This window comes from Tachyglossus aculeatus, chromosome 20 (genome assembly GCF_015852505.1).
Source record: "Tachyglossus aculeatus isolate mTacAcu1 chromosome 20, mTacAcu1.pri, whole genome shotgun sequence".
NCBI classification, from domain to species: domain Eukaryota; kingdom Metazoa; phylum Chordata; class Mammalia; order Monotremata; family Tachyglossidae; genus Tachyglossus; species Tachyglossus aculeatus.
The window spans coordinates 8,485,035-8,500,342 of NC_052085.1; the positions used below are offsets into that span (position 1 = coordinate 8,485,035).

Here is a 15,308-nt window from a genome sequence, read left to right on the forward strand (position 1 = left end):
ATTTGCACCAACCAACTTTTCTGATCCTTGAAAGGAGAAATACAAAAAAAAAAGAATTGTTTTTCTGCAAAACTGAAAACAGCTGGTATTTGGACAGGGCCACATTACCACAGTCCTTTTTGAAGAGACTGTAATATAGCTGAATGGCCAAGAGAAAACAGATGAAAAAAAATTTCAAAACGTTTCTCATAGGAACCTTAAAAAAAGTCACTACTCTCCTGCAAGCTGCGATGGGTAACTTCTATAAACAAATGCATGTATAATAATAATAATGGTGGTATTTGTTAGGCGCTTACTATGTGCAAAGCACTGGTCTAAGCGCTGGGGGGATACAAGGTGATCAGGTTGCCCCACTTGGGGCTCACAGTCTTCATCCCCATTTTACAGATGAGGGAACTGAGGCTCAGAGACGTTAAGTGACTTGCCCAAGGTCACACAGCAGACAAGTAGCGGGGCGGGGATTTGAACCCGCGACCTCTGACTCCCAAGCCAGGGCTCTTTCCACTGAGCCACGCTGTATAATTCACGTACACACCAGAAAGGTCCACATGGCCACGAATCCACACGGGCTCAAAATCAAAATCTGTACAGTAGAGCTACTTGATCTTTATGGAAGCAGTGCTGCCTAATGGAAAGAGCACAGGATTGGGGGGTCACAGGGACCTGGGTTCTAATTCCGGCTCCACCGTATGTCTGCTGTGGGACCTTGGGTAAGTCACTTCATTTCACTGTGCCTCAGTCACCCTCGTCTGTAGAATGGGGATATGACTGTGATGCCCAGTGGGACAGGGACTGTGTCCAACCTGATTAGCCTGCATCTGCCCCAGTGGTTAGTATACTGCCTAGCACAGAGTAAAACGCTTAGCAAATATGATTTAAAAAAATAAATAACTTCTGAAACCTGGAACGGGTTGATAAGAACTCAGTGCTGCTAGTCAAAGGAATCTGGATGATTTGAGTACATGGTCTTTGTCTAGAATAATAATAATAATAATCGTAATGATCATTATTATTATTATTATTATTAGAAGGGGAGTAACTTCTAATTACAGTGGAGAGAGACAATCCAAAATATTCTTCTGAGCAGTGGGCTCGATCCAGGCACTGTAAGCTCCCTGTGGGCAGGGAACACGTGTGCCAAATCTGTTATATTATACTCTCCCAAGTGTTTAGTACAGTGCTCTGCACACAGAAAGTGCACAGTAAGTACCACTGACTGAATGATAAACCACACTATTCTGCCACTGCTACCATACTACTCCAAGTACAAGAGCCCGCTGTGGGCAGGGAATGTATCTGCTAATTCTGTTGAACTGCAGTCTCCCAGGTGCATAGTACAGTGCTCTGCACACAGTAAGCGCTCAATAAAAATCATTTGACTGACTGAGGGCAGTAAGGGTCTGCTCAAGATTGGCACGTGGCTGTTCAGACTGCAGTCTGTTCTCTGGCGATTTTTAAGTTAAGATTACTTGAGCCGCTGTTTTCATTATTACTACCCTTGAGATGATTCTTGATTGTGCTTTCCCCCATGCCTTCTCAGCCACTTTCTCTAAAAGACACCTTCATTCAAACGCTAATAAATGCCACAGAGAAGAGGTAACATGAAGCTAGTAGAAGCATAAGTGAGGCAATGGGAACTCCATCAGGAACTTCTCTGGGGCCACAAATGGTCCAAGAGCCCCAGTTTGGAGACCAGTGGCTAAAGGTGGTCCTCCCAGACAGAAGTTGAGGCTGGAATTATAGGGAGAAAGCGGGCCCTGCCACTTCCATCTTCATGTCCCTGTTGAAGTGAGGCCTTCAACTATACGGGGCAAATAACCTAGCAACTTCTAGATCTTTGGGGCAGGAGCAGTTATATGTAAAATTATTGTCTGCTCTTGCTGAAGCCCTAGATAACATAATAACACTAGATTCCACGTAAGAAATCCTCCACCCAAGCATCTAGGTTCAAATAATCCCTCTGCTTACATAAGCCTAATAATAACACTTAAGACAGTGAGCCCCACGTGGGACTGGGACAGTGTCCAACCTGATTATCTTGTATCTACCTCAGAGACAGAGAAGCAGCATGGCCTAGTGGAAAGAGCACAGGACTGGGAGTCAACGGGGTCTGAGTTCTAATCCTGGCTCTGCCATTCATCTGCTGTGCAATCTTGGGAAAGTACACTTCACTTTTCTGGGCCTCAGTTCCCTCATCTGTAAAATGGGGATTAAGACAGGGACCGTGACACCCAATTGGCTTGTAACCACCCCAGTGCTTCGTACAGTGTCTGGCACATAGTAAGCACTTAACTACCATAGTTACTAGTACCCCAGTGCTTAGTACAGTTGTTTGGCACATAGTAAGTGCTTAACAAATAGAATACCAATAATACTGGAATTTCATAAGCACTATGTGCTGAATGATGTACTTCACAATGAGGTAGAATATGATATAAGCAGATTGGACACAGTCCCCACCTCACTTTTAGATTGTCCCCCACTCACTCCACAGCTGTGGCTCCCACAGAATGGCCCAGATGGTGCCTTGTTGGTTGTCCTGGGAGGCAGAGGCTGAACCGGAGAGAAGAACAGGGGTGTCTGGGTTGATGAGACCACAGGTGCAAGGGGCCCTCATTTTAAGTGGGCACTGGTGGCCCCCTGCATGGCCAGAAGAGGCAGGAAACCAGCCTGCTGGTCCTTGACCCAATAATAAACATCTTTATACAGCTGCAGAATGTCTATACCGACATACTGGTTAACAACCAAAAACTCACTTAGGGAACTACTTAAATGTTTTATGGGAAATGAATTATCAGCCAGAATGTGCACAGTGAAGATTAAACTAAGAGATTGTGGTGATTATTTTTCTTTTTTTCTTTTACTAATCGTTAAGCACTTACTATGTGCCAGGCACTGTATTAAGCACTGTGTGATGGGGAGATGAAGGTAAGCAAGAACTTCAGACTAGGAAGAAGCACATTAATGACTAATCATTTGAGAACACAGCAAGGGAGGAGAACTGTCAATCTGCAATTTAATAACTTTGCCCTCTAACTAGTGTGCCCACTGAAAGGTCATGAGATTTTTCCAGAAAGTTATCACTTTGACATTTTTATACTTACAAGCTATGCTTGCAGAAATGACAACATTAAATAAATGGAGTTCTCTGGTGGAAAGGGTACTGGAAGTTAATAGCTGATATAATAAAACAATAACCAGCTTTGACAGACTCAGATGGAAGTCAAGAATAAAATGGGAGAGAGCAATGTAGCCTAGAGGACTGTACTGAGTGCTTGGGAGGGTACAACAGAGTTGGAATACATGATCCCCGCCCTCGAGGAGCTTACAGTCTGCCCACAAGCAATCTACCTTCCAGAGGCTACACTAAAGAGTTTGCTAAAAAACATTTCACCAGACAATGATTGACCTGGATTCTACTGTCTAATTCTCCCCATGGGCTGGGTTTGGCATAAAGATAAATTGGAGAAATATTTCCTAATCAATAACATTTTTACTGAACATACACTCTGTGCAAAGCAGTGTAATAAGTACTTGGGAAAGTATGATAAGAGTGAATAGACATGATCCCTGCCTTCAAGGAACTTACAGTGTAGCCAGAGAGATAGACAAAAATATATTGCAGGTAGGGGAAGTGACCAAGTATATCTAGAGATGTACATCGGTGCTGTGGGGGTAAGGAGAGTGAATACCTAAGTAAATTGGGGGGAGGACAATTGCTAAGGAACCAAAATAATCTTCAATGTTCTCTCCACTGAGAAATGTATCATCCTCCTCTGCCATCTGTTTTGATCCTTTTCCCAACCCAACAATGATAGTAGTAGTAGGAATAATAATAACAGTATTTGCTAAATGCTTACTCTGTGCCAAGCACTGAGGTAGATACAAGATAATCGGGTTAGAAATAGTCCTTTCCCCACGTGAGGCTCACAAGTCTAAGTAGGAGGGAGGACAGGTATTGAATCCCCATTTTATGAGGTAACCAAGGACCAGAGAAGTTAAGTGACTTGTAAAGTCACACAGAAGCCAAGAGTAGCGGGGCGGCATTAGAACCCAGATCCTCTGACTAGGCACACTGCTTCTCTTTTTCTAACCAACAAAAAAGTCTAAAAGACACTCCAAGTTAATCTCAGAAAACCTTTGGGTTTCCAAAATTTGCTTAGCTACTTTACCCTGCACCTTAAACTTTAAAATTCATTTTATGACAAATTTACTTTGTCCTTCTCTTTCCTGTTGAACTTTGCTCACGTAATGAAATAAGAGTGTCCCACAGGATTAAACAGAACTGCTTCCAAACCAAGACAGCCTCAGATTTAATGCAACCTCCCCTTTCCCTAAAAGTGGATACTCTGGAATAAATCAATCCATCAGTCAAAAGTCTGGAAAAATAGAAAAACCTTACGTGAATGGGGGAAAGCAAGGGCAAGGGTTCAACACGGACGAGGCAGAGTGCGCTGTGGGGAATGAACCCTGGGAAGAGTACTGAGCTGTGCAGAAGAGACCTATGAGTGAAAGATGCCAGAGCCTGTAAAAGGCACACACAGATAGGCCATAGGAATTCATCCTAATGCAGCCATCTTAATCCTAGGGCTGGTGGTTGTTTAGGGAATTGGAAGTACAGTAGTACGGAAGCCTCTTGTTTCAGAACAATACGGTAGATTGGCTTTATTCCCCATTGTGCTACTAGAGTACTCGGGCAAAGATTCTGGCATGGGGGTACAGGGAAGTTTTAGCTGAAACTGAAAAGTTGTTTGGGGGATAAAAGGGTTCGCCCAGTGAGGTAAGCAGGAGTCCATTTTCCAAGGATCTTCTTTGGGAATTGACCTTTTCCAGGATGCTAAATAAGGCAGGTCAAAGCCTCCTCTAACTGTTCTACTGTCTGCAGCCCTTGGGGCTCAGCCAGTGGCCGGCCTACTGAGGGAAGCCAGAGGAGAGTGAGGGGGAAGTCATCATCACCAATCGTATTTATTGAGCGCTTACTATGTGCAGAGCACTGTACTACCCAACCCAAGGGAAGTCGAGACTGGCATTTCCTCACCTCTGCCGACAGCCGGACTGGAGGTGCTTTCCTCCTTGCACGACAGCTCTGGGAGGTAGTCCGGCTCCGTCAGGATCTTCGGAAACCCCAGCTACAGCTCTTGCCTGCCTTTTGCGGGCTGCCTGGAGGAGGCTTAACAACTGGCTGAGGGCTCCTTGGGTCCCTCCCTACCCCAATCAACAAGATTCATAAAGCGCTTACTCTGTACTATGTGCTCACTGTGGATTGCCATCCCCACCCCCCACCAATGGGCTCTGCACACATTAATGTAATTCCATCCACCAGTTTCATTTTCTTGGCACTATGTAATACCACTATTAAGTTAATTATTTTACAGATAATTTATTAGTAACTTGCAGTTTCTTGAAAATACAGTCCAGGGAAAGAGATGGCTTTTACACTGCCAGAATAAAGCCTTCGCTTGGAACGGAACCTGTTTAATAACATCATACTTTTTGGGGTTTGAAGTAATTAATCCCCTCGATTTGCCAAAAAAAGAACACTCAAGTACACTCAACTTGTCATGCACAATTAGCAGAAATCATCATTTTTGTTTCAATTTGAAAAACCAACAAAGTCACTTTGAACTCAGGGGTCAGCTATTTCATCAGAAAAGTTGGAAGACTGCAAATCTCAAAGGCAACCCCTGGAAAGATTTTGAAAATAAGGGGTTTTCTGGTCATACATTGTAAAAAAGTAATTGGTATTATAAAAATTCACCCGGGTCAGAAATTTCTGCTATTTAAATGGGAAATTTAATGTTCTGAGTTAGTATCTATTGCTTGTTGGTAATCAATAGCCTGTCTTGCCCTTATTTCTCTGAAAAATAGAGAAGTAGTTATTTTTTCTCTCCTCTCAAATGATCAGGCACCTTAGAGTTCCTACTTTTTTCCCCCTTCACAAACTCCCTAGCAAGCACTACCCGGCACTTGACAGTTCTCTTCTGCTCCCCTGGAGTCTCAGGAAAGAGATAAATATGGTAAAAGTGGGTACAAAATCAGTCACCCAAGATCTCCTAGACATGAGATTTAAGTAAAATTATTTTTAAGTTGGACATTTCCAACCTTTCTGGAGTATATCCCAATCCCCAGCTTGCTTGCTCGAGTCTCCCCCAGGTACAGACAAGATGTTATCGAAAGCAATATCCAGACCATTGCTTCCGAGTAAATAATACAAATGCCACTCTCCACCATTAACATAAGCGCTCCGATCAATCTTTCCATTTTAAAGGCCACTATATTTTCTTTCCAGAGGCCTGGGGAGCCAATAGAGACTTCCCAAATGAGAGGGTTCAAGAAGCCTTTGGAAATGGGAGGAGCAGGTTAAATCAAGAGTTTAGCAGGGCAGAAAACCAGCCACCAAACATTATATGGTCCCACAACAGGGGACTTTGGTTTACAGTTGAGCACACACTTCCAGCTGAAAGGGAGGCATTTCATATGGTAGGTGCTTGGCTCTCAGGGTCTCTTTAAAGGCTTCAAAATCATCATCACAGGCATTTACTGAGCACTTACTTTCAGTACCAAAGACCTAACTGCTGAGTATTTTTTCCCCTTCCGCACTACACCTTCATTTTTTTTTTTTATGTACACTGTTCTTATTTGCAAACCAGCTCTGACTGTGTAGCTACAGATTCAAGGAGAACAGGAGAGGACTGTTCCAATCACTAACGTTATCAACATCTAATCATCTCCAATTAGTTGAATCAGCCAAAAATGTCAGCATCGATAATAATACCGCGTTAGATGATGCCTTTTATCAAGAAACTCAAAGTGCTTTGAAAAATAATGGATTTTATTATAATCCTCTCAGTAACGGCCACAAGGTGTAGGGTGGGTAATGTCACCACCAATATAAGTGGCAAGAAAGCACATAAGTATTTTTCTCCATGATTCCACAGTGAGTCCTGAAAATTGACCACACCTTCCATTCTTTGATCCCCACAATCCAATGTTCTATCCCCTAAACCCTGCTGGATATTCCTATCGGACTACAAGTCACACTTCCTAATGATTCTTACGGCAACAATATGACGTTTTCACACTCTGCCTTCTGAGAAAAGACAATTAGGTGGGAAAAATCAACTAATTTATTGGGCATTTACTGGGTGCAGAGTACTGTTTTAAGCGTTTGGGAGAGTACACTTTAACACAGTTGGTAGAAATGCTCCCTGCCCTCAATGAGCTTACAGTCTAGAGGGGGAAAAAAAGGTGATTTTGCTGAGAGACCAGGACCAAGCCTCATTACCCAGTACTACATTCCACTATTTGGAAGTCACACCTTACTATAGTTCACTACTATTAATTTCCAAGAAACACTTAGGTTTTTCTTTCTTACATTCTCTTAAAAATATATCCCCAACAAATTATTCATAAACAGAGGAAATCCTCTGTTAATTACCACAATCCTTCACCAATAGAGAGAACCCAGGTGTAAAACTCACACTTCTGCACATGTTCTACTTTGGTTGGTTTGGGTATTTTTTTTTAAACTATAATGTCATCTGAATTTTGGAAAGAGTCATTTTCTACAGCACCAGGTAAGAATGCTTTGGGAAGGGCCATAGGGGCAGGGGGATCGGGGAGAGAAGGGGGTCCTAATTAGGACTTTTCAGCTATGATAATCTGTTCGCAAGCAGGATGGGAAAAGTTAAACTTACTGGTTTTGACTGATTCATACTGTAGTAATTTCAGGGGATTTTTACTACGTGGAAGAAAATTGCCCTATATTGTTTTTTGGGGGAGGAGCTTTTTAAAGTTAAAAACAAAAGTGAGAAGGCAAGGCCTGTTGTAATTAGGGAGCCTCCACTTGAAAGAGTTGCTTCCATGATCTTCTTCAGACTTGGAGTGTACAGTTAATTGTTAGAATGGCGATTTTGCCACAAACCTGGAGGAGTTTGGGAGACTCCAAAATTCCTAAATATGGTTGCCTTCACTATAGGGGAGCCCTCCCCACTGCTCACTCTTCCCTGACAGGGAGAAGCTGCTGGAAAGCAATTCTTTGCCCACAGAGAGCAGAAGGTTCAGAGACTCACCTGGCATTACATGGTATATGCTTGGCCAATACTGCCCACTGTCTCTCTTCAGCCACACGCGGACTGTCCTGCAGGAAAAGAAAATACTTCCTCAGAGATGGTCTGTAACAAATTAGTGGAAATTTTTAAAGTGGGAAAATTTTCCTAATTACCACCCCAGCCTCAAGCTTCTCTATTCTAAGAGTGTGGGCACTGTAGAGGAGATAAGCTTCCTGTGACAAACACTACCCACCAGGCAGTAAATGATAATCACCACTAACATAGACCCAGTGGGGAAGAGAGAGAGACAGACACAGAGACAGCCAACAGCAGGACAATTGTCACTTTGCAGTGACATTTACTGTTTACGTTGAACCCCTGACTGGCTCACGTGGGACAAATACCATCCTATAGACTGTACATTCCTTGTAGGAGGTACTATCGATTGACTCAATTGTACGGTCCTCTCCAAGCACTTAGTTCAGTGCTCCACACACAGTAAGTGCTCAATAAACATCACTGGTTGATTGATTCTAAAAGTCTGGCCAAGATCAACTCACAGCATCAATTATTTATTACAATCTTCCTCTTCACTGTAACTGCTGCTCTCCTTGACTTACAAGGTCTCTCATTCCAAGCAGGTCTACTTTTGATCAACCAAGTTCAAAAGAACTTAAGTTCTCCTGATGAAAGCTTAATTAAATTGAGTAAAAAGTATTTCTCAAAGGGCTCATAAAATAAAAATATTACTCATCTTGTAATGTCTAAACTGTATCCTACACTAAAATAGTCCTGGGACATAAACACAATAAAACAATTCATTCAAATACAGGAAAAACAGGAACACCTAAGAAGAAAACTGTAAAACCATCACCTCCACTTTAATAATTTAAGTAATTATAATATTTTTTAGGTGTTTACTATGTGCCAAAGCATTATGCTAAGCACTGAGGTAGATTCAGAAAATCAGACTGGATACATTTCCTGACCCACATGGGGCTCACAGTGTAAGAGATGAGGAAAGCAGGCATTTTATCCCCATTTTACAGATGAGGCAACAGAAGCCAATGGGAAAGCTGGGATTAGAATCCAGTTCTCCTGAATCCCACCCGGGGCTCTTTCCACTAGGCAGTGGTGTTATCTAACTCCAGTGGGGCAGTTTAGAAAGCTAGGCAGGTTGTGTGCTGAACACAAGATTCACAACGGCAGCTCTACTGGTCCATGGGAGGATTCTCCCTCAATACTACTCAAAGGGAATATCTAGTTATCTTGGGAACAGCATCGTAACCCTCAGCATTTCAAACTTTTTTCATTTGGAAACTGCTCAAAGGAAATGATTGTCCCAGCTATGTTTTGTAGATGGGATTTAGCCAGCTGAGGTCGCGGTAATAAATTCAAAATGCTAATTGGTCAGGAAATGTACAGAATGTGAAACAGGTGAGTGCCCTCAAGGCCAGCCTGGTTGACTTAGGCTGATGAGTTTGATCTGGTGATTTGAATTCGAGCCATCTGCTCCTGACTCATGCACTCAAGGTTGGGCTGTGACCAGTCTAGCCTCCTCAGGCACAGGGGCAAATCAAATTCATCCAAGCATGTTTTTCCTGCTGTGGAAATTCCAACATATTAGGGTGCCACAAAGAGCCCTACATAAAGGTATGTGCTCTCGATTATTACTACTGGAAAAGAAAAATGACTCTGTGTTCAAAAACAAAAAAATATGAGCAGATGGTGAGAAGTGATGGGATACAATGACACCAAATCTTTCCATCTTGATTGCAAGCTCTTTGGAGGCAGACATCATGTCTCCCAATTCTACTGTACCATGCCAGGCACTTAGTAAGGTGAACTGTATACAGTAAGAGCTCAATAAATACCACCGATCGATTGCTATTCAATCATTTAACCCAATCTCTAAGACACATGCCCTTCCCACCACTCCCATCAACCTCCTCTTTGCCCCTTCTCCTCCCTGGAACTCCTATTCCAGGACTACTACTTATCTCGGAGCCAGGTTCAGAGCAATATCAGCTTATGTCAGGCAACCATTTTACCAAACAACCAAGATACAGTCTCATCTTCACTGCATTGTTAGGGTACAAAAGCCAGGAGGTTTTCCCTACCTGCTTTGAGGTGGAAATCAGCTGTGCTCAGGTGCCACACAACCTCTAGTAGGTTTTGCCAACCCCTGGGTTCCAGCCAGAGGCTACACTCCGAGGAATTGGGCTGAGTCACTAAAGAAAGTATTGTTTCTTCAAACCTGTGGCATTTCCCTACCAACCAACCAAGTCTGGAAGGGGTTGTGTTGACCCTGACATGCTCGTGCTCCATTACAGGCTTTAAAGACCTGCAAGCTTTATGAACATTTTTGTGGCTTGTAACAATATGGGATTTCCTTAAACTTGCATATTACCCACCACAGGTATTTTTTTCTTTCTAGACGGGTAAAGAGATGACCAAGACAAAAATCTAAAGTGAAGTGATAATACCCCAGCAGCACCTTTGGTTAGAAAACAAAACAAGAAAAGACTCTCCAACCATCTCTAAAAATGATGCCAGCAAAAGGGGGTTCAATGTTGCCGTTGTTTGCAAATACCAAAGGAGGGACAAGTTGACACACCCACATAAAATTCATGGGTTATAGTTCTTTTCCCTCACTGGCAAGAGTCTAACTGGACTATTACCTCCATGTGGGAAGAGAACATGTCTTCTAACTCTGTTATATTGTACTCTCGTGAGTGCTAACTACAGTGCTCTGAACACAGTAAGAGCTCGATAAACAGACTGATCTCCCCAGTGGCTTTTCCCCCCTTCACAGCTATTTTATAAAAAGTCCATGCTTAACTGTTTAAACTAGAGAAGCAGTGTTGCCTAGGCAACAGAGCACGGGCCTGGGAGTTGAGGACCTGGGTTCTAACCCCAGCTCTACCATTCGCCTGCTGTGTGACCCTGGCAAAGTCACTTCACTTCTCTGTGCCTCAGTTCCCTCCTCTGTAGAATGGGGGTTAAGACTGTGAGCCCCATGTGGAACAGAGACTGTGTCCAACCTGATTAGCTTGTATCTACCCCAGTGCTTAGTACAGTGTAAGTGCTTAAATTCCATTAAAAAAAACAGCTGCACATGGCTTCCTCACACTCTCCGCTTGTTTCTGAGTACCTTATTGGCTTGTCTTGGTAATTTAATAGCTGGTGGGTACATTTTAAATATCAACCTCTTGTCTGTACATGCTTCTACCTGTTATGCTTCCCTGACTCACCTCTCTGGCAATGACAAAATGGCCACCTGTGTGTGTTTCCACATATATTCCCAGCTGGCTTGGTGATTCAGGTCTGTTTTGGTAAAATCCCTCAGTGGGCAGGGTCACAAAGGGAAAAGACAATTTCCCAAAAGACTAGGCAGATTGAATAACAAGGCCCCTACACCATCACTTCCACCCCTAATCAGAGTTCCTGAGACAGGAGAAAGGTTAGCAGCCTACAATTTATTAACCAATCAATGGTATTAATTGAGCACTTATTTATGCTGAGCACTGCACTACTAGGCACATGGGAGGGAACAAAGCTTTTACTGCGTGTTACATACTAAGTGTTTGGAAGAGTACAACAGAAGTTTGACATTATCTGCTTTCAAGGAACCTTTAGAGTGTTCATTTTGATCCCTTTTGATTGAAGCTACATGATGCCACCTTGGAGACTGGTATCATTGGATCTGGCGCTGGGTCTTTAAGAAGCTACAATTTGACTTTTACCCTAGGCTAAACCTACCTAAAAATTGCAGGTAGAGAAAGACTTGACTAAAAAGACCACCACAATGGCTGAATCTCAAAAGCAAGGCCTTTGAGATTGAGAAGCAGTGTGGTCTAGTGGAAAGAGCATGAGCTCAGGAGTCAGAGGACCTGGGTTCCCCACTTTCCACCAGTGTGATGTGTGAATTGAGCACCTCACAACTTCTCTGGGCCTTGGTTACGTCAAGTGGGGATTAAGACTATGAGCCCCTTGTGGGACACAGACTGTGTCCAACCTGATTATCTTGGGCTTAATACAGTGCCTGGCACATAGTAAGCACCATAAAAACAGGTGGGAAGGTTTGGGACCTGTAGTAGGGAGGGAGGAAAAGGCAGCAGCAACCATGATGGGACCATGTAGGATCTGGGCTGTGTTCAACCTGATTATCTTGTACCTACCTACCAGTGCTTTAGTACAGAGTTTGGCACAAAGTAAGAACTTAACAAACACCATTTTTAAAAAAGGGCTCCTGCCCAGACTGCTGAGTTGCACTTCAATTCGACATTTCCTCTTACCTTCAGGACTTCTCTCCAAGCTTGCCTCACCAGCACTGCAAACTCCCTCTGTCTAAAACTGAAGTCCCCCCTCCAGTGAATGTAGATTTGCTACATCGTTTTAGAAACTTGGTAAATGGGGAGGGTCCTGATTCCCTGACCAGAGAGCAGCGTCCTTTGGGAACCTGGAGACTTTGTAGTTGGGTGTGTACCAGGAAAACAACCCTAGTAAAATTCAGGGTGTTCCCACTCTCCAAATGCTAGCGAATAAACTCCCTTTAGGTGTTCACGCAGTGGAAGCCAACAATCAATCAATGAATTGATGGTATTTATTGCACACTTAACTGTGTGCAGAGCGCTTTGCTACATGCTTGGGTCCTCTAGATTTTAAGCACCTTGTGGGCAAGGAGCACTCTGCCAAACCTGTTATAATGTACTCTCCCAAGCACGCAGAACTGCGCTCTGCACACAGCATGGGTTCAATAAATACCACTGTTGATGATGATGATGTTTCGGTTCTGGCTACCAAAACACATATGCTTCTGGGAAGCAGCACGGGCTAGTGGATAGAGCCCACGCCTGGGAGTCAAGGGACCTGGGTTCAAGTCCTGGCTCTGCCACTTTTCTGCTGTGTGACCATGGGCAAGTCATTTCACTTCTCTGGGCCTCAGTTACCTCATCTGTGTGGGACAGAGTTTGGGTTTGATATGATTAGGTCTTCTTCAGTGCTTGCACATAGTAAGCACTTAAAGACCACACTATTATCACTGGTATTTACTGAGTGCTTACTATGCACTATACTAAGTGCTGAGATGCTGAATATACCATTCTGCTCTCACCCAGCTGCGCTTCCCTTGAATCCTCCTTAGGGTGGGGCATAATTATATACAGGAATAAGTGGCACTGTAGACCAGCTCACTGGGGCTTGATGACCACTGACTGACTAACTGGGAAAGACAGAAGGGACTGTGGAAGAGGTTCCAAGGGAGTGAGAAGAGGTGACGGAGGAAGGGAAAGGACAACCTGTCCAGGGAGCCTTGTTTGATCCCTAGCTATGGGGAGGCAGTCGGCTTTAAAGTAGATTAACCTTTTGGTAGTCGGACCCACAGGCCCAAACCCAAGCCCTGCCTAGAGGCTTAGAACGTGACCAACAGTTGCTCCAGAGGGGCAGCCCAACCTTGGGCTGGGGTCTTTCGATGAAACCTTGCCCCTGCTGGATAGTTCTACTAACCACCGTGAAATTGTAAAAACTGGCGCTTCCAGGCAGAAATGCTGACAACTGCACACCCTACTATCAATAACCCCAACTGATTTCATGCTTTGGGCAGAGAGAAAAACCGACAGTTAAAAGGTGAGGCTCTTTATGAAGACCCATCTGAAATGACTTTGGGGGAAAAGCCATTCCTTCTGAACCACAGGATAGGTGCGATTAATCAATAGTATTTACTGAGTGCCTCCTGTGTGAAGGGCACTCTACTGAGCAACTAACAAGATGTTTTTGAACAGCCAAAAGGCCATCCCATCTTCCCACATGACAGTTCTGTGTTTAAGGAGCCCTGCATCCCTCACCGATGCCTTGCCCTGCCTCCGGCATTCCTGGCTCCGGAGCTGTGAAGTAATCCCTATAAGCCGATTCCCAATACAGTGAGTCAAGTGAGACCAAAGAATTGCAGGCAGCAACTAGTGCTAGAGATGCGTGGCTGCATTTTTGCAGCTGAACCTGTTTATGGGGTCCATATGCCAACTCCTGCTTTGTGTCTCTGCAACTGACTCTCCCTTGTTTTCTGAGACGCAGAATTTCTTCCAAAGGAGAGAGTTGCCTCCTCATTCGGAATGCTCGTTATTTATGATGACACAGAGGTCACAATTTACAACAATTTACAACTTAGATTTAACCCCCAGTAAATATGGTAGAAATAAAAGCTCCATGAACATCTTTCTTACACATGGCAGGTCTGTGTGCACATTTTTTTCACCTAGACAAAAACCACATCAGTAAATGGGCAGGCATGTGTTGGCCTCTTCACAAAAGGTTCAAAGCTCCCATCTGAGCCAGCCAGCCATGGGAAAGAACTAGAGCCCTGCCTCTGTGATAGAGAACTGTCTGGAGATATTACGAGAGAGACACACTGAGAATAGGCAGATAGAGCCTTACAATATGTGATGCGGAGGTGAACTAGGATTTCATTTCTTTTCCTGCAACAAACTAAAGCAAGGAAACTTGCATTACCCTTCTACTCAATCAGCAGTATCAAACACCTTTGCGCAGAGCACTATATTGAGGACTTGAGTGAATAAAATATAATTAGTAAACACGAGCTTTACCTTTAAGGAGTTTATAATCTGGAATGAGAAGGAGAGAGGGAGAGGGAGACAACCCAAATGAGAACCCAACCACCCCAATGGGGCACTTTATATTATAAAATAGAATAGGAGTGGAGTGAGTATGATGTCTGACAAGTAAAAGCTGAAGGAAAAAACAAGTCTAGATATAAGAATTCTGTCCTCTATCTGCACCCAAGATATATAAGTTCCAAGGACAATGATCAAGCCTTCCAGCAGTGGAAAAAAAAAGCATTAGCCTTTAGCGTCAGTACAAGAGTAAGAAGGGAAGGAGCAAAGTACAGATGGCCCTGGTAGATACGGGCAGGGACTAAGGATAGTAGTGAGAATTTTATTGTGGCCAAGAGCACAGGTATTTTCTTCTCCAGGAAGCTGAAACACCCATCAAACCTCAACCCTTTCCGTCAAAGCCTACACCACAAATTCCAACAAGACACTCTGTACACACCACTAGCTTCAGATGCCAAGTTTTTCAGCTTTGCTATTACTGACCCATTAATTCAACCTAGCGGCCCAGTCGGGTGAGGGTTTGATACAACTTCCATCATGACTGCAATGGGGGTAATTGTCCCCGTTTTTTAATAAAGCTTCTCACTAAAGGGCACCTTTTGCTCTCACTGCAATAACCTTGGGTTCA

General features: G+C 43.6%; 1 protein-coding gene across 3 annotated transcripts in view; it reads right to left on the reverse strand.

Annotated features, from left to right (window-relative positions):
• The window catches only part of WDFY2 (WD repeat and FYVE domain containing 2), a 93,862-nt gene that overhangs the window by 32,284 nt on the left and 46,270 nt on the right, over positions 1-15,308 (reverse strand). For all 3 annotated transcript variants that reach the window (XM_038761997.1, XM_038761996.1, XM_038761998.1), the window contains exon 2: positions 8,073-8,140. In XM_038761997.1, the coding sequence (XP_038617925.1) occupies positions 8,073-8,079 (7 nt within the window). In that variant the 5' untranslated portion in view covers positions 8,080-8,140. The remainder of the gene's footprint in view (positions 1-8,072; positions 8,141-15,308) is intronic.